Genomic DNA, 14,048 nt, shown 5'->3' with positions numbered 1-14,048 from the left:
CTCTGTATTCCAGGCTAGCCCCGACTGCAATGCTGCAATGCTTCTGCCTCAGGCTCCCAGGAGCTGGGGTTACGGGCAAGTGTCACCATACCTGGCCGGTCAGCTTAGTTTTTAAGGCTTTGTAGTGCTTTTCTGTTGTCATTGTGGTGGGTTGAATAATGGCTCCCCAGTTAGATGCCACAGGTCCCCAGAACCTGTGAATATGTTACCATACATGACAGAAGGGAAATAGAAGAAGTGCTTACTGGTCTTGAGATGGGGATTGTTGGATTATTATGTGGGCTCAGTATAATCCAACCTTTTCTTACAAAAAGGGGGCAGGAGGGCCAGGGCTTTAGGTCAGTGGCGCTGCGCATGCCTTACAAACATGAAGTCCTGAGTTCGATCCCCGGTATCCCCCCCAAATCAACAACAACATCAACAACAAAAGGCAGCAGGAGAAACGGATTTTTCCCTAGAGTCCTTGATTTTAACTCGTAGGACTCAATTTAGACAAAGACTCCGAGAAGTACAGGATCCCGTCATAAACCACGGTGTGTGGTAACTTTTTACTGTACCATTAGAGACTCATGTACTCACATGTGCCCCAGACCTGGAGATCTGCATTGGCTCCCAAGGCCTTTGCTCTTTAGATGTGGAGATCAGAATTGCACAGTCATTTAAAGGACCTCTTTTTCTAGCTCCCTACCCTCAGGATCCCCAAAGCCCCTTGCTTGGTGGCCTGACTGGAAAGTCAGACAGGAACCTTCACCACTGCCTCTGTAATGAAGAGGTGAATTCATTCCTGGACCTCCCCTGCACTTGGGTCTGGAGAGTCTGACCAGGAAGTTTTTCTTCTGGTATTCTGTCTGCCCTGGAGAAAAAGCTGGGAGACAACGGGCTTAAAAGGTCAGCTCAGGGAAGTCACTGTCATGTGGGTCATTCTTTGACTTGATTTTCCTACCCACTGTGCTGGCTTTTAGTTTTTCAGAGCCTTTTCATAATTGCTGTGTTGTCTTCTCTCCAGGGTTTGTAGGTGTAACCGGTCCAAGGATATGGCAGGGTATTCTTACCCACCTTGCCCGGGACCAGAAGTTTCTTTGTCACTTGAAAAATGTCCCGCTTTGTTCCTGCTTCTGTGTGTCTTAAGGCATTTTCTGTTTTATTCACTGTATGCTCTTTCTTTTTATGGTATCGGGGATTGAGCTCAGGTCCTTGGGCTTGCGAGGCAGGTGCTGGAGCCACTGAGCTAAATCACCAGCCCAACTGTATGTTCTTTCTCATTTGGTCTACATTTCAAAATTATTTTTTTTCTAATTCTTGCCGAGTTATTTCACTTTTTCTGTGAGGTTTTCTAATTCTCACGGTGATGTCATGATGTAATCAGTTGTGTTGTCCTGGTTTATATTGTTCATTCACTCTTCACATTACTACTGTATGCCCTTTTCTTGTATTGAGCTATTAAGCTTTAGCTTTGATGTGTTTTTTATATATGTCTTTCTAGAGTGCCTTTGAACCTACAGTAGCAGCTTTCCTTTAGTTTTTTTTCTTGAAATATGTTTATATAAAATGTTTTCCTTCAGTCCTTTTTTGCTCATTTTTACATGAGATTACTTTTCAGCTTGTAGAAGGCAGCCTGACTTTCATGGCGCTCGGGCTCTCTCTTCTGTTACCTCTGTGAAATGTTGAAACGTGGCTGCTCACTTTCTGAAATCTGCTCACTTTGCTCCCGACACCCCTTTTTAAAAATACAGACTTCTCTTTCCTCTGTCTTTCGTTCCTATGCTGCTCAATTCAGATTCTTTGCTGCGTGGTTTCGTCTTAGTTCGGGGCTCTGGAAGAGGGCTTTGGCTGAGGAGCTTTGAGGATTCACCAGGCTCCTGTCCACCGCAGAAGCCTCGCACTCACCCAGCGTGGGGCTGTGCAGAACCCCCCAGCCTCCTGTGAGTCGCTGTGGGGTCTCAGTTCCGTCTGCTTCCTTCTGCACACGAGTACACCATGCAGGTCTCACGGGTGTTAGTGGTTGGTTCATACCTGTTAGGGAGGTAGCATTTTTGGAAAGTTCTTATTATTTAGTTTTGTTTTGCATATTGTCCATGAGTGTTTGGATTTTTCACTCTGGTTTCTCTGTTTTTAATAGACAGTTGTGGAAGATGAAGAAAACTGTGTTGCCACCGTTGTCACCTTTATCTCAGTTACTTTAATGAAAAGATGAGTTCTTCTGCTAAGAGTGAGGCTAGGTGGGAAACTTTGGGGGCAAAAGGGAAGGTTCAGAGTAGACTCTGCTAGAAACCGGGGAGGGCACTCAGACCGATCAGAGTGAGGTGAGGGTACCGTGGAGGGCAGAGACCACACGAGCAGTGGCACCGATCTCTGTGGACGTGGGCTTTTTACAAAAATCATCCTTGCAGCTGTCACCACAAAGAAAGCACCAGAGCAGGCTCAGGGTGGGATTAAATTAGGATTGTAGTCTTGTCTTTTTGGACTGACAGAAAGACCAGAATGTTAGACGGCTGAGATAACTTTTGGGAGAAGAATTATACCGCTGGGAAGTAAACCTAGGGTCAGGCTGCTGAATTGGGAGAAGTTGGAAAAGATCAAAGAACTGAATGTCTGTTATGAAAGTAAGTGCAAATAAAATAGAAGGGACCCTATAAAGGTACCAGAAAGAGACTTTTGTGAACATTCTCATTATGGCAACAAAGCAAAATTACTTTTCATAGGTGATGCTAGTATTTCTGAACATTGCCTAGAGTTACTTTGTTTATAGCTTAAAGTTCCTGGTGAAAGTGTTAGAAGTTCTATTTCAAAATTCTATTTCGGCGTCTTAATGAATGCAGAGTATTTTAACAAGACTGCAAACAGAGCAACCTTGAAAAAGATATATGTCAATCCACAAGTAATATTATGTTTTACATGTTGCTGGAATAAAGGTTATTTCGGGTGGTGAATCTCACATGATGTCATTTATTTAGGGGAAATGTAATGTAAGCTGCCAGCTCTATAGTTTAGCATACTTTAAAGAAATTCAACAGATTCTGTTTAAAATACAGCAAAGAAAGCGATAGAGCTTATCACAGTATAAAAAATGAGCTTTTGTTCTTTGCAATATTTCTTTATACTAATTTTCACATTGTTTGAATTTAAATATTCATCCTCAGAAACCAAAAAAGTTAAAAATCATCAAAAAGCTTCCCCCCCACATTCTCAGTATTTTATAGTTAAAACTTGAAGTTTTGTCTATTAATACAAGTATTGAATAGAATGTTTTTAGGTCATGTATCAACGAAATGCTAGTGATAATGTGAAAAATTTGAATTTTAAGTATAAGTGGGGCAAGCGATTGATTTTGCTGGTCTTTGCTGAAGCTGACTGCTAAGATCATCATGTTGTTTGAAATTAATAACGTACACAACGTCCAAGACTCTTACAGAAATTGTCAGGTCATGCTTTTCCAATTATCACTGGATTTGAGGGTGGGTGGGTGCTTTAGTTTATGTGTAGAGTATTATTGTGTATTTATTTCCATTCTTTCAAATAAAAAATACTATAGTACGACTGGAGAGACTACAGTTTTTTTGGGAATAAGATAATTCCTGTCAAACATTTTGCTGCACCCAGAATTAACTTCAAAGAATACTAATTTATATGTATACATAAAATGTTTATATTTATGAGCTTATTGCTATTTATCATTCAGAGAACATACATTTTTTAAGAACTATTTTGAGAATTCTAGATTAGAACTTTCTTCTGAATCTTCCACAGTGCTACCTTTCTGTCATACTTTCAAAGATTTGGCAGAATGTGTTGACCCCAGAATCCCATGTGAATATTTGAGCTTGTGTTATAATTAGAAAGGAAGCAAGATCTGTGTGTGATGGAGAGGGGCTCTTGTAGCCAAATAAGTTGGAAAAACTCTATCTCATGCATTCAGTTTACCAAAGTTAGAATGAAGTCTATTTTTGACTCGGTAGAAATCCATAGTAAAGAAACCCGTTTAATTTTGTTAAGCCCGGTGCTTCTTAAGTTTATTAAGTCTCAAAACCTTGTATGCAACTTTTCATAACTATTATTCATACTACCCAAACATCTAATAGCTGCTGAATGAGTAAAGAGAATGAATCTGTTTTTATGTATACCATTTTATCTATCTGTAGGATTGAAGATTACTTGGCCATAAAAAGAATGGACTTGTACAGTACATGCTACAACGTGGGGGAATCTTTTTTCCCCAGGTTTTATACCATGAGTAAATAAATGTTGAGAGGACTATGCTAAGTGAAAAAGGCCAAAAAGAAGATCACATATTCTGAGCTTGTGTTTATGGCAGATACTTGTTGTAGGCAAATCCATAGAGGCACAGAGACAGTGGATAGTTGCTGCCAGGCGAAGAACAGGGGCCCTGGGGAAAGACTGCTGGTGGGTGCAGGTTTCTTTTTGGGGAGATGAGGCATCCTGTAATTGGACAGGGGCAATGGCTGGGATGAGACTAAAGCCCGCTGAATTGATCCTTCAGAAGGGTAATTTCACGATGCATGACTTAAATGTCAGCATGCTCTTGTTATAAACAGGGGCTTGGGCAGTGCGGTAGGAATGGAGGAGTGAAGTCAAGAGCCTCGGGGAGGGAGTCTCCCTGGCCTGGGTGCAGAGTCCCCGGAGCCGCAGCTCTTAGGAGATGGAGCTGGCTGCTCCAGGTCCCGGGTTTGCACTGACCGAGATTGAAGGTTCCCGCGGAGTAGGCCAATACCCTTTACCTAAACTCTACCATTGGAGTCACCTGTGGATGCGGGGATGGCTGAAGCAGTGCACTGGACTTTTCTGTAGCCCAAAGTACTTTTCATGCTGCCTGTCTGCTTTGGCCCTGTACCAGTGACGGTCCTGTGCTTCGAGCTGGAGGACACGTCCTCAGCTGCAGAGAGCGCCGTCTTCCTGACCTGGTGTGACCCACGGAGGCTGCCCGTCTTCCGGGAGGGGACGCCCAGAGGGCCTGTAGATGTGGCAGAGCCGGCCACACAGCTCACTGGGTACGTGTTTGGGAGGGTGTTTGTTTTGCTTTCAGATTCTTTTTTTGGTAAAGAAATCCATGGTCTTCCTCTTAGTGTCTTTCCCCAAGAGCAAATCTCAAGTCTTGTCTTTGCCATTGTGGTGCTGAGTCTTTGCCCTTACTCTTGGGGAAACACTCCATCCTTCAGTGCAGAGGCCTGACATCCCCACGGGCTGAGGATGGTGCATTCTGGGCAAATGCCAAGGCAGCGGGTCCCCCTCCGCTGCCCTCCCAGGCTGGGGACGGGAGCAGGGTCATGAGGGACTCCTGAAGAGATCGTTACCCAGGCTCACAGGAGCAGTCAAACGAGGCAACAGTGGTCGCTCTGACATCTTACCTTAGTGGACTATTTTCAAAGACTCCTGTGTGTAGCTGAGACACTTATCAGGCATTTGAAAAACTGCTTCTAAAGAGGACGGTTTCTAAAAGAGCGGGATGCCTGGCCATTCACAGAGGTCTCTGTTTTCTTATTACAGGTTCTGAGATAGCTTGGGCGGAAGGAGGGAGCCCTGGTTTATGGTGAGCAACTCCGGGCAGCCTTGGGGAACCCGTGTGGTGAGCGCAGACCTGTGGAGTCCTGTGGGCTCATGTGTACCTGGGGACAGCCGCCTTCTGCAGGCCGCACCGAGGACCAAAGCTGACCGTGGACGGAGCATGGAGGCATGGCCCGGTGGGTACTGGGCAGCCACTCTATTTCTGGAGAGAGTTTCATCAGACTGTGGCCTGTTTCCCTCACGTCTTAAAGAGTGAATATTTTAGGATGGTTGAGAGGATAAAATCAAGTATGTGTGCAGTTATATAAATATTAAGGTTTAGTTGAAGAAGACGTTCACAAAGATCTTAGAAACCTATTACAGAGTTTTAGCACTTATGCATAGCAGCCTATTTTCTTACTGTAATTCCCTTGGTTACTTAATGTTGAACCCTAATTTCTCACTGCTTATGATGATCTTCCTAAAAGAGAATTTCTCAGACTGGACCTAGAGAAGAGAGTACTTTCTGCCTGTTAAAAATAATTATGTGGGCTGAGGATGTGTTTCGGTGGTAGAGTGCTTAGTATGTGTGAGGCCCTGGGTTCAATCCCCAGTGCCAGAAAAAAAATCTATCTCTATTTATATCCATATTTGTGTAGTATTTCTACGTCTTTATCATAAAAGTAATGTTGCCACTTTATAAAAATTTTGAGAAGAGGGCTGGGGCTTTAGCTCAGTGGCACTGCACCTGCCTCACAAGTACAAGGTCCTGAGTTTGGTCCCCTGTACCAAGAAAAAAATTATTTTTGAGATGAGGAAAATTTGTCTATAACTCCATCAGTATAATAGTGGTTTTATAACTATGTCTGCTCTCTGGATAGATAATCTTAAACTACAGTCATGTACAAATATGAATCTTGCTTTTTCTCATAACTTTTCTATTCAAGTAAATGTGTTTGGTATCTATGTAGTAGAATGGTGAGCTTCTGTGGTTAAGTGCTTAGCATGGTGGCGGGCTGATCATCAGTGTCCAACAACAGGAGCTAGTTGTTATTGTAACAGTTGGTGTTATCTTTCTGCAGTTTCCCTATCTCCTTGGGCTGCCAGCGCAGGTGAGTACTCCTCAGCTCTTGACACGCGGCGGTGACTGTCATACTGCTCTCTGCGTGGGGCCTCAGTGCCACGTAAGTCTCACTCCTCTTCATCAGCACTTGGGACGTCCCCTGTCCTATTTTTAGGTGTGAGGAGCTAATTTAGTCGTAAAAGATGTCTCATTATTTGGGATTGTTATTTAATAACTACTGATGTTGAGCTTTTTGTTGTATGTTTACTAGCAATGCTTCCTCCTTTTTAGGTCTAATACTTATTTCGATTTAAGTATTAGAATCACTCAATATTTTATCGTGTTACCTGCACTCTTCAATAAAGATAATTCTTTATCGTACAGGCTGTAAATATTTTTCTGAATATTCTCTTATTTGGGCTATGAGTGTTCTAAAAGGTTCACACACACACTGTGAACTCTCTTCTGAGCTGGGTGAGGTAGTACACGCCTGTAATCCCAGCACTGGGGAGGCTGAGGCAGGAGAATTGCCATGAGTTTGAGGCCAGCCTGGCTACATAGTGAGTTCAAGGCTAGCTTGAACTAATAGTGAGACCCTGTAAAAAAAAAAAAAAAAGACTCTAAATAAAGAAATGAACTTTCTTCAATTTGGTTACGTGGGCTCCTAACATAGTGGACACACATCTTCCATGGTAAAGTGTAATTTATTTGCCACCAGAGTTAAGTGCAAAATACATAGATTCTCCATAGACCTAGAGAATGCTTCCCTTATTTAGGAAAATGAGGTAGACAAGAAGGATGCTAACAAAACTACTGCTTGATTTCTATCACAGATTATCGCTTTAGCTCTTTTTTGTTTTTTGAGACAAGGTCTCACCATGTAGTTGAGACTGACCTGGAACTCAGGATGCCCAGGCTGGTCTCGAACTCACAGCGATCCTCCTGCCTCAGCCTCCGAATGCTGGGCTTACAGGTGTGCGCCACCACGCCCAGCAATCGCTTTAGCTCCTTTTTTTTTTGGTACCGGGGGGATTGAACTCGGGCCCTTGCGCTTCCAAGGCAGGCCACTGAACCGCTGAGCTAAATCCCCTCCCCGGCCACTTTAGCTCTTAATGGCTGGCATCTTGTCATTCTCTGTCATTTCCTCTAGGACTGCTGTCCCTGGGAATACTGCAGCTGTTTGTCTTATAGCTGCATGGGCCACCACTCAGCACAAGGCCTCAGCCAAATTCTTAGGAGATCTCCTCTTTCACCTGTCTTGTGTGGGGGCCCAGTCATGGCCCACTGGCGTTTGACATTTGAAAGGAAACTTCTTCCTCTACAATTAAGGCATTGATATAATCTATGTAACATTTGTTACTTTTCTAGGACTCTGCTTGTTAAATTTGTTTTTTGACCCTGCAATGGGAGAACCTCAGAGAGACAGCCACAGATCTGATGTTCTTTGTAAAGAGTCAGAAAATCCGGTCTTTGCATAAGATAAAAACAATTGCTTGGTGCTTCCTGTTGTTGTGTGCCCTTAAAAGCTTCCTTTTGATGTGTGCCTTTAAAAGGAGCTGTTTCTGTGAAACGAATCAGACTTCTCTCGGTCTCCACTCAGGCTTGAGTGTTCTTTCCTTTCTCAGTCCTCACTCCCCAACTCAGGTTGGTTCGTGTTGTGACGTCTGGGCTGTCACAGTCCTGCGCCACCCATTTTAGGCTTTTTCCTTCGAGGAGGCAGTAGTCCGGGTCAAGATTTGGGGATAAAGGACATGAGAGTATTTGTGAAGACGACAGCACCAGTGTGGCTACCTTCTCTCACCAGTCAGTCAAGCCTAAGTGTCGTCTCCCGCACTGAACCAGCCCACCCGGCCTTCTGCATCGTTATCCTTGGCATAGCAGTGTGGTCTGTATGACAAGCTAGACAGCCGCCCATCACGGCAGAGGAAGACAAGGAGGTCACCCTGACTGGATTTTAGGATGGAAATCACACGCTGTTCTTCCTGGAGGGAGTGTGTGTCTCTTGGTTGGGGCTGCAGTGCGATTCTGGCGCAGTCATAAAGACAGAGTCCTGGGCAAGGAGTGACACCAGTGGGAAGCGAGCTGTGAAACTCAAACAAGCAGCGCAAGGGAGGAGGAGGAGGAGCTCTTACATGGAAGGGACGTCCTCAGAGTCACTTCCAGAGTGTTGGCAAGTTGCTTTCAACTCTGACCTTTGCTGCTCTTTATTGCTGGCTTCCTTTTCAGCCCTATCTGTTCCCTTGCTGGGAAGTCCTGTCCTTTCTCATCACCAGAATCTGCATGGAGGTCTTTAGAAGAACCCGACAGCTGACAGGGGAGAGGAAGACCAGGCCCGCACGGGGCTTTCAGGTGGCTGTGGCAAAGACGACGGCACACACAGGCATCTCATTGGCTTTGGGAGTCTAGATCTATAAATATATTTATTATAATATAACAAGAACTTAACAATAAACATATACTATGTACAATACCATTACAGAGAACCCTGTTTTATCATTCACAGAAATAGCCAGTTTTGCTCCAGTGTGACAGATGAGGAGAGAAATGGAATTTCAGTGTCATCTGTGGAGTCTTGGTGACCACTAGCACCTCCCTTGGAGGCAGACACACACCAATGCTAACGTTAGCCCTGCCCCAGGCAGCTAGGATTTGTGCTCCAGTCCTTGGGTTCACACTTGCACCCTGTTTGACATAAATACTTTAAATGACATACAATGTATGTAGTTTTGTGCTTATTACTTTTTAAAATAATAAATAATATTAAAAACTGCATAACGAAGCTCGGTATCTTGTCCAAGTGGGAGCCGTACTTGTAGTGCTAGAAGTTGATGCCTGGCGTTAGGAATTTCGTGTCAGCAGACGCCGAACGGTGGGAAGCATCTCCTCGTTGTCCTTAGAGACGGCTCTTATCACGAAGAGATGGTGAGCCCACGTCCCAGACAGGAAAATGGTAAATGTGCATTTGGTATCAACTTCAACTGAACAGCACGGTGGCGGCAGCCTGCCTCCTGCCCTGGAATGGAAGCTGATGGCCGGGTGAGGTGGGAGGGTCTCAGGGCCGGCGCTGAGGCCTTCCTCCTCCGAGCCTGCGCCTGTGCTCCCTCCTGGCTTCCCTCTGCTCGGGGTAGGGTTCTGCTCTTGCCCCTCAGGCCGTGGCTGTCATGGCTCGTCTAAGAAGGCTGTCCCCCTCCTGAGAGCTCCTGTGGCAGGTGCCTTAATATATAGCTATAAATATCAAAAATAGTCTCCTGTGCTTTGTAGACATTTCTCCTCCCGCCCTCACTCCATCCCTTCCCCTGGCCTGGGTCCTCCCTCCCTCCCTCACGGAGGGAGCTGGACGGGGGTCAGGAGCCAGAACTGTGTCCTCCTAGAACAGACCTTCCTCTGAGGTGCAGTCCCAGAGGGGCTGTCAGGGAGATACTTTTTCAAAAAATAAAGCGGGGCATGGCCCACCCCAGGAGAGAGCCTCTATTCTGCACATAGAAAAATGAGAGCAAATGCCCCCTCTGGCACTACCCACAGAGAGCTTTGGGATTCCCACAGCAGCATCCCTCTCTTGGCCTCTGCCTTCTCTCAGTACTTAAAAATAGCCTTTTGTTTATCAAGAAAATGCCTTGGAAATCTAAATAATTCCTATTGGATAAGAGAAAGCTAGCACAACCATCTTGTCCTTCTCCAGCAAAAACATGGTAGAAAAACCTGCGAAGGACAGATGGCCTCTCCCCAGCGGCCCCTGCAGCCACCACCCCTGGCTCAGTGCGGCCTCCCGTCTCGCACCGGTCCTGGCAGAGACAGCGGCCTCCTAGGCCTAGGCCTCGCACTGCACGGTCCTGTCCCTCATTTCTCACGGCCACTGAAAGTGTAGATGGATTAAAAAGCAAAAGTAGGAATCAAAGTGATAAGGACACTTTGATCTTATTCCAAAGGAGCCTGATGCTTAATATTGTCAGGGTAACTGATCGATGGTAGTTTAGGGGTCAAGCTTGCTCTGCAGGAAGGAAAAGAACAGCTTCTCTCTCCCAGTTGAAAAATATGTGAAACTCTTGCACCGGGCAGAGTGAGCGTCCCCACTGAGAGTGAGCGAGCGCTGGCTGGCGTGGTCCGCTTCTCGGCCTTGAGCGCGGTGCCCCCGTGTCACCCGAAGGCGAGGATGATTTCCTACATTCAATGTAGAGTATTCAAAATGTCCAGCACACTGAGCTCCTCGATTGGGTTTTATTGGCCTCTCACTGGTGTTGCTGAAAGATCATCACTGTGCAGAGCATCTGCCTCACCAGACTCGTCCAGTCTTGGTGTGGGCGTCCCCCGGACGTCAGCCGCTCTGAATGTATTTCTTTATCACGACGCAGCCGTGTCTGAACACAGGGCAGGGCATGTGGGGAAGGAGGGTCCACGTGTTGGTTGTGGGCTCGTAGGCTTCCATGTTGCCCAGGGCTGGCCCCTCGCTGCTGACAATGCCTCCGGTTGCAAAGATCTTGCCATCGAGCACCACGGCACTGTGAGGGAAAGCGGGCGAGATTTAGGCCCCAAACCTCACGTGGCCCTGGAATCGGGGTCCCCACACCGCATGCACCCCCTCACCCAGACCAAGAACATCCATCCTCCAGGGGCAACTGGGACAGTGCTGTCGGAGGCTGCACAGGACCACTGACTGCCAGCTTTCAGCCCCGCCGACAGACGAGCGACACCAGCAGAACAGCCACCTCTTGTGCGGTCACCAGGCACAGGCCCCTGACCATGTTGTCTTTCTGCGCAGTACAAACGGAGCCTGCATTCTACTCGAATCACACTGGGACGTGGCTCACAGTGCGGCAGAGTAAGGGCCTGATCTGACTGGGCACCCGCTGGCCCACTGAGCATCCTTCCCCTGCACGTCTGACCTCGGCTGCTGTCGTCCCGGTGCACGCTCTTTGGGATGCCCGACGGCTGAGTCTGAACCCTTCCCGCGGGCCTCGCTGGCTTATTCCTGTCGCCCCACTCACGCCCTCTGCACTCGCTCCCTGGGTGACGGCAGTCACCCCTCACACTGGCAGCCAGGCCCGGCCCCAGCGCCGACCTCTCTTCTGTTTCAGCTGTGGGCCATTTCTTCTCAGCTAACTCTGGAATTGGACACATCGGTTTCAAAGGCCCCACCTGTTACTGACGTGCGCACATCTAGAAAACATCTGTCCTGACTTTTCAGGAGACGCCAAAGCTTCCAGCAAGCTCTTTCGCAGTCCCTGCCACCCAGGGCCCTCACCTCCTTCCCTCTGTGGCCAAGCTTTTCCCTGCTTTCCTTGCCAGACATAGTGTAAATCTACCCTGACATTCAGGGTTTCTTTCCCTTTTCATTTCAAATGAGGTCTGAGCCCCCACAATGGGCTCCCTGGACGTGTAGTCAGACTGTGCTCTGCATGCTGCCACCATGAGACAATGTCCACAAGAGGCCAGCTGGAGAGCCAGACTCCACGCCAGCAAGGACCCGGCAGTTCCCTGGGCCAAGGTTTCACAGGTAGAACCTGCCCGGAGCGGGGAAGTTATCTGTCCAAGGTACTAGAAGTAGGGGTCCACTGGGGCCAAGAGCCATGGTGACCTGAGCATCCCCCAGGAAGCCACAGGGTTGGGTGGGAGCTGCCCTTACCTCATGGCCACACGTGGCCTCGAGGCCCCCAGAGCCACTGCATTCCCCCCTCTGCTCCCGCCCTACTCCCGTTTGTGTGATCACACCTCCCCAGGGGTCCCCCACCCCTCCCACAGCCCCTCACCTGCAAAACTGGCGGGAGTGATTCATGTTTGGGCCTGCCTTGATGTTTCCTTTGTCAGGATCATAGATGGTGGTGGCTCTGGCATAGGCCCCGCCCAGGATGAACACGAAGCCGTTGAGAGTGACCGCAGGCGCGTACTTGTTGTCTGTGAGGATGGCAGGGCAGGCGGGTCAAGGCTGTGAGCCCGGTCTGCCCTCCCCTTTCCCACACTCTCTACGCTGGGAGCTGGAAAGAGCTCCACGTCGCTCCCGGGCCTGAGGACAGGCAAGGGCAGGGCTCCCTGGAACTGTGATCAGCCTGCCCTTCCTTCTGCTCTGCACCCCAGCCTGCTCAGCCAGGCTCTGATCTGGGGTGTGGAGACTGAATTGCCCAGGCTGAGGCGGCCATTGGTCCTCACCGATCATCGGGGACTCGATGAAGCTCCACGTGTTGGTCTGAGGCACGTAGGACTGGAGGACGCCCGCGGCTCGGCCCGCCTCATTCACCCCACCGAACACATAGATCTTGCCGCCACACACGGTGGCTGCTGCCGAGTGCACTGCCTTGGGCAGGGGGGCCACTGCCTCCCACTGGTTGGTGATGGTGTCGTACCTGCAAGGGAGGAGTGGGGTCTTGAGCAGGGGCAGAGCCACCTGCTTCCTGAGCCCACAGGGGGATGCTGGGCTGACCCACAGGCTCCCCTGGAGCCCAGCCTCAGGGCCAGTGGGCCTCCTTCCTGCACCAGTGCTCCCTGGAGCTCAGGAATCGGTTACTATGTAGGGTGGAAGTGGGGTGACACCAAGGGGGACAAGAGTGCAGGCAACAGGCCCCAGCCTGCTCCCGTGGCAGGGTGGGCTTCCTAGGAGAGCAGTCCTGGGCCCGGCCCAGAGGTGGGCGTGGGCTACAGGAGGGGAAGACGGGTGGGTGCCAGGGTGCTCGGGAAGAGTACTGCAAGAAGGGACAGGTGTGAGTGTAGTTAGAACACTTTGGTGAGGCCAGAGGCTGGGGTAGGAGGCCACTGTGCCCCGCTCAGAGAATGGGACTTCGGGTACAGGGCAGTGGGGGAACCCTAAAGGTCTGAGCAGGGAAAAGACACAATCAAAGCCAGGGGTTGTGGTGACAGCAGGAGCAGGGTGGCTGGGAGGAGGCAGGGAGACAAGTCAGTCTGTCACCGGAAGTCGGAGGAGGGATCGGCAGTGGCTTGGGGTCCAGCCACTGCTGGGTGCTGGAGCTGAGGGGGACAGAGCTGCCCAGGACGACGCAGGAGACCGGCTGGAGGCGGCATTGCTACGGACAGGGCGCCGAGGCTGGGGAGGACAGTGACTGCAGCTCCAGCCAGGAGTTTAAAGGACCTGCCAGGCGTGTGCAGCGGGGAGGGGAGGCAGTGCGTGGGTCTGGGCTGAACAGTCAGCTGTGGGTTCACAGGCGCAAAGACGGACCTGGCTGAGGCACAGAGGGGCATCGCAGTGGGGTACAGCCCACAGCCGCGCTCCCAGGGCAAAGGAAGGCGACAGCCTGGAGCAGGAGTTACCTCTGTTTTGAGCATTTGTCACTGTGAGCGGACGATTTAACTTTCAGTCAGAGCTGTGGTTGGTACCTGGCCTGCGATTCCCAAAATGAACTGGCTGTCACCAGCGAGTGAGAGCCAGCCCCAGCGCATGGCTGCGTCTTAACGGGGAGGTGGTGGTGGTGGGTTTCTCACACTGGCCGGGGAGGCTGGGTATGAGGTCAGCCCTTCACCTCCACATGTTCCACATCTGTGG

The 14,048-nt window shown here is 49.0% G+C and overlaps 1 protein-coding gene across 1 annotated transcript in view; it reads right to left on the bottom strand.

The window, feature by feature from the left end:
• Positions 1-9,005: 9,005 nt before the first annotated feature.
• Klhl29 (kelch like family member 29) overlaps positions 9,006-14,048 on the bottom strand; it is a 117,224-nt gene continuing 112,181 nt past the window's right edge. The window contains exons 11-13 of the mRNA XM_033762999.1: positions 12,704-12,897; positions 12,307-12,451; positions 9,006-11,058 (exon numbers count right to left, since the gene is read on the bottom strand). Of these exons, the coding sequence (XP_033618890.1) occupies positions 10,875-11,058; positions 12,307-12,451; positions 12,704-12,897 (523 nt within the window). The 3' untranslated portion in view covers positions 9,006-10,874. The remainder of the gene's footprint in view (positions 11,059-12,306; positions 12,452-12,703; positions 12,898-14,048) is intronic.

Source organism: Fukomys damarensis, unplaced genomic scaffold, assembly GCF_012274545.1.
Source record: "Fukomys damarensis isolate Sample0158 unplaced genomic scaffold, DMR_v1.0_HiC HiC_scaffold_2, whole genome shotgun sequence".
Classification (NCBI taxonomy): Eukaryota; Metazoa; Chordata; class Mammalia; order Rodentia; family Bathyergidae; genus Fukomys; species Fukomys damarensis.
The sequence above is the reverse complement of the archived record's forward strand: the minus strand, read 5'-3'. Positions and strand labels throughout refer to the sequence as shown.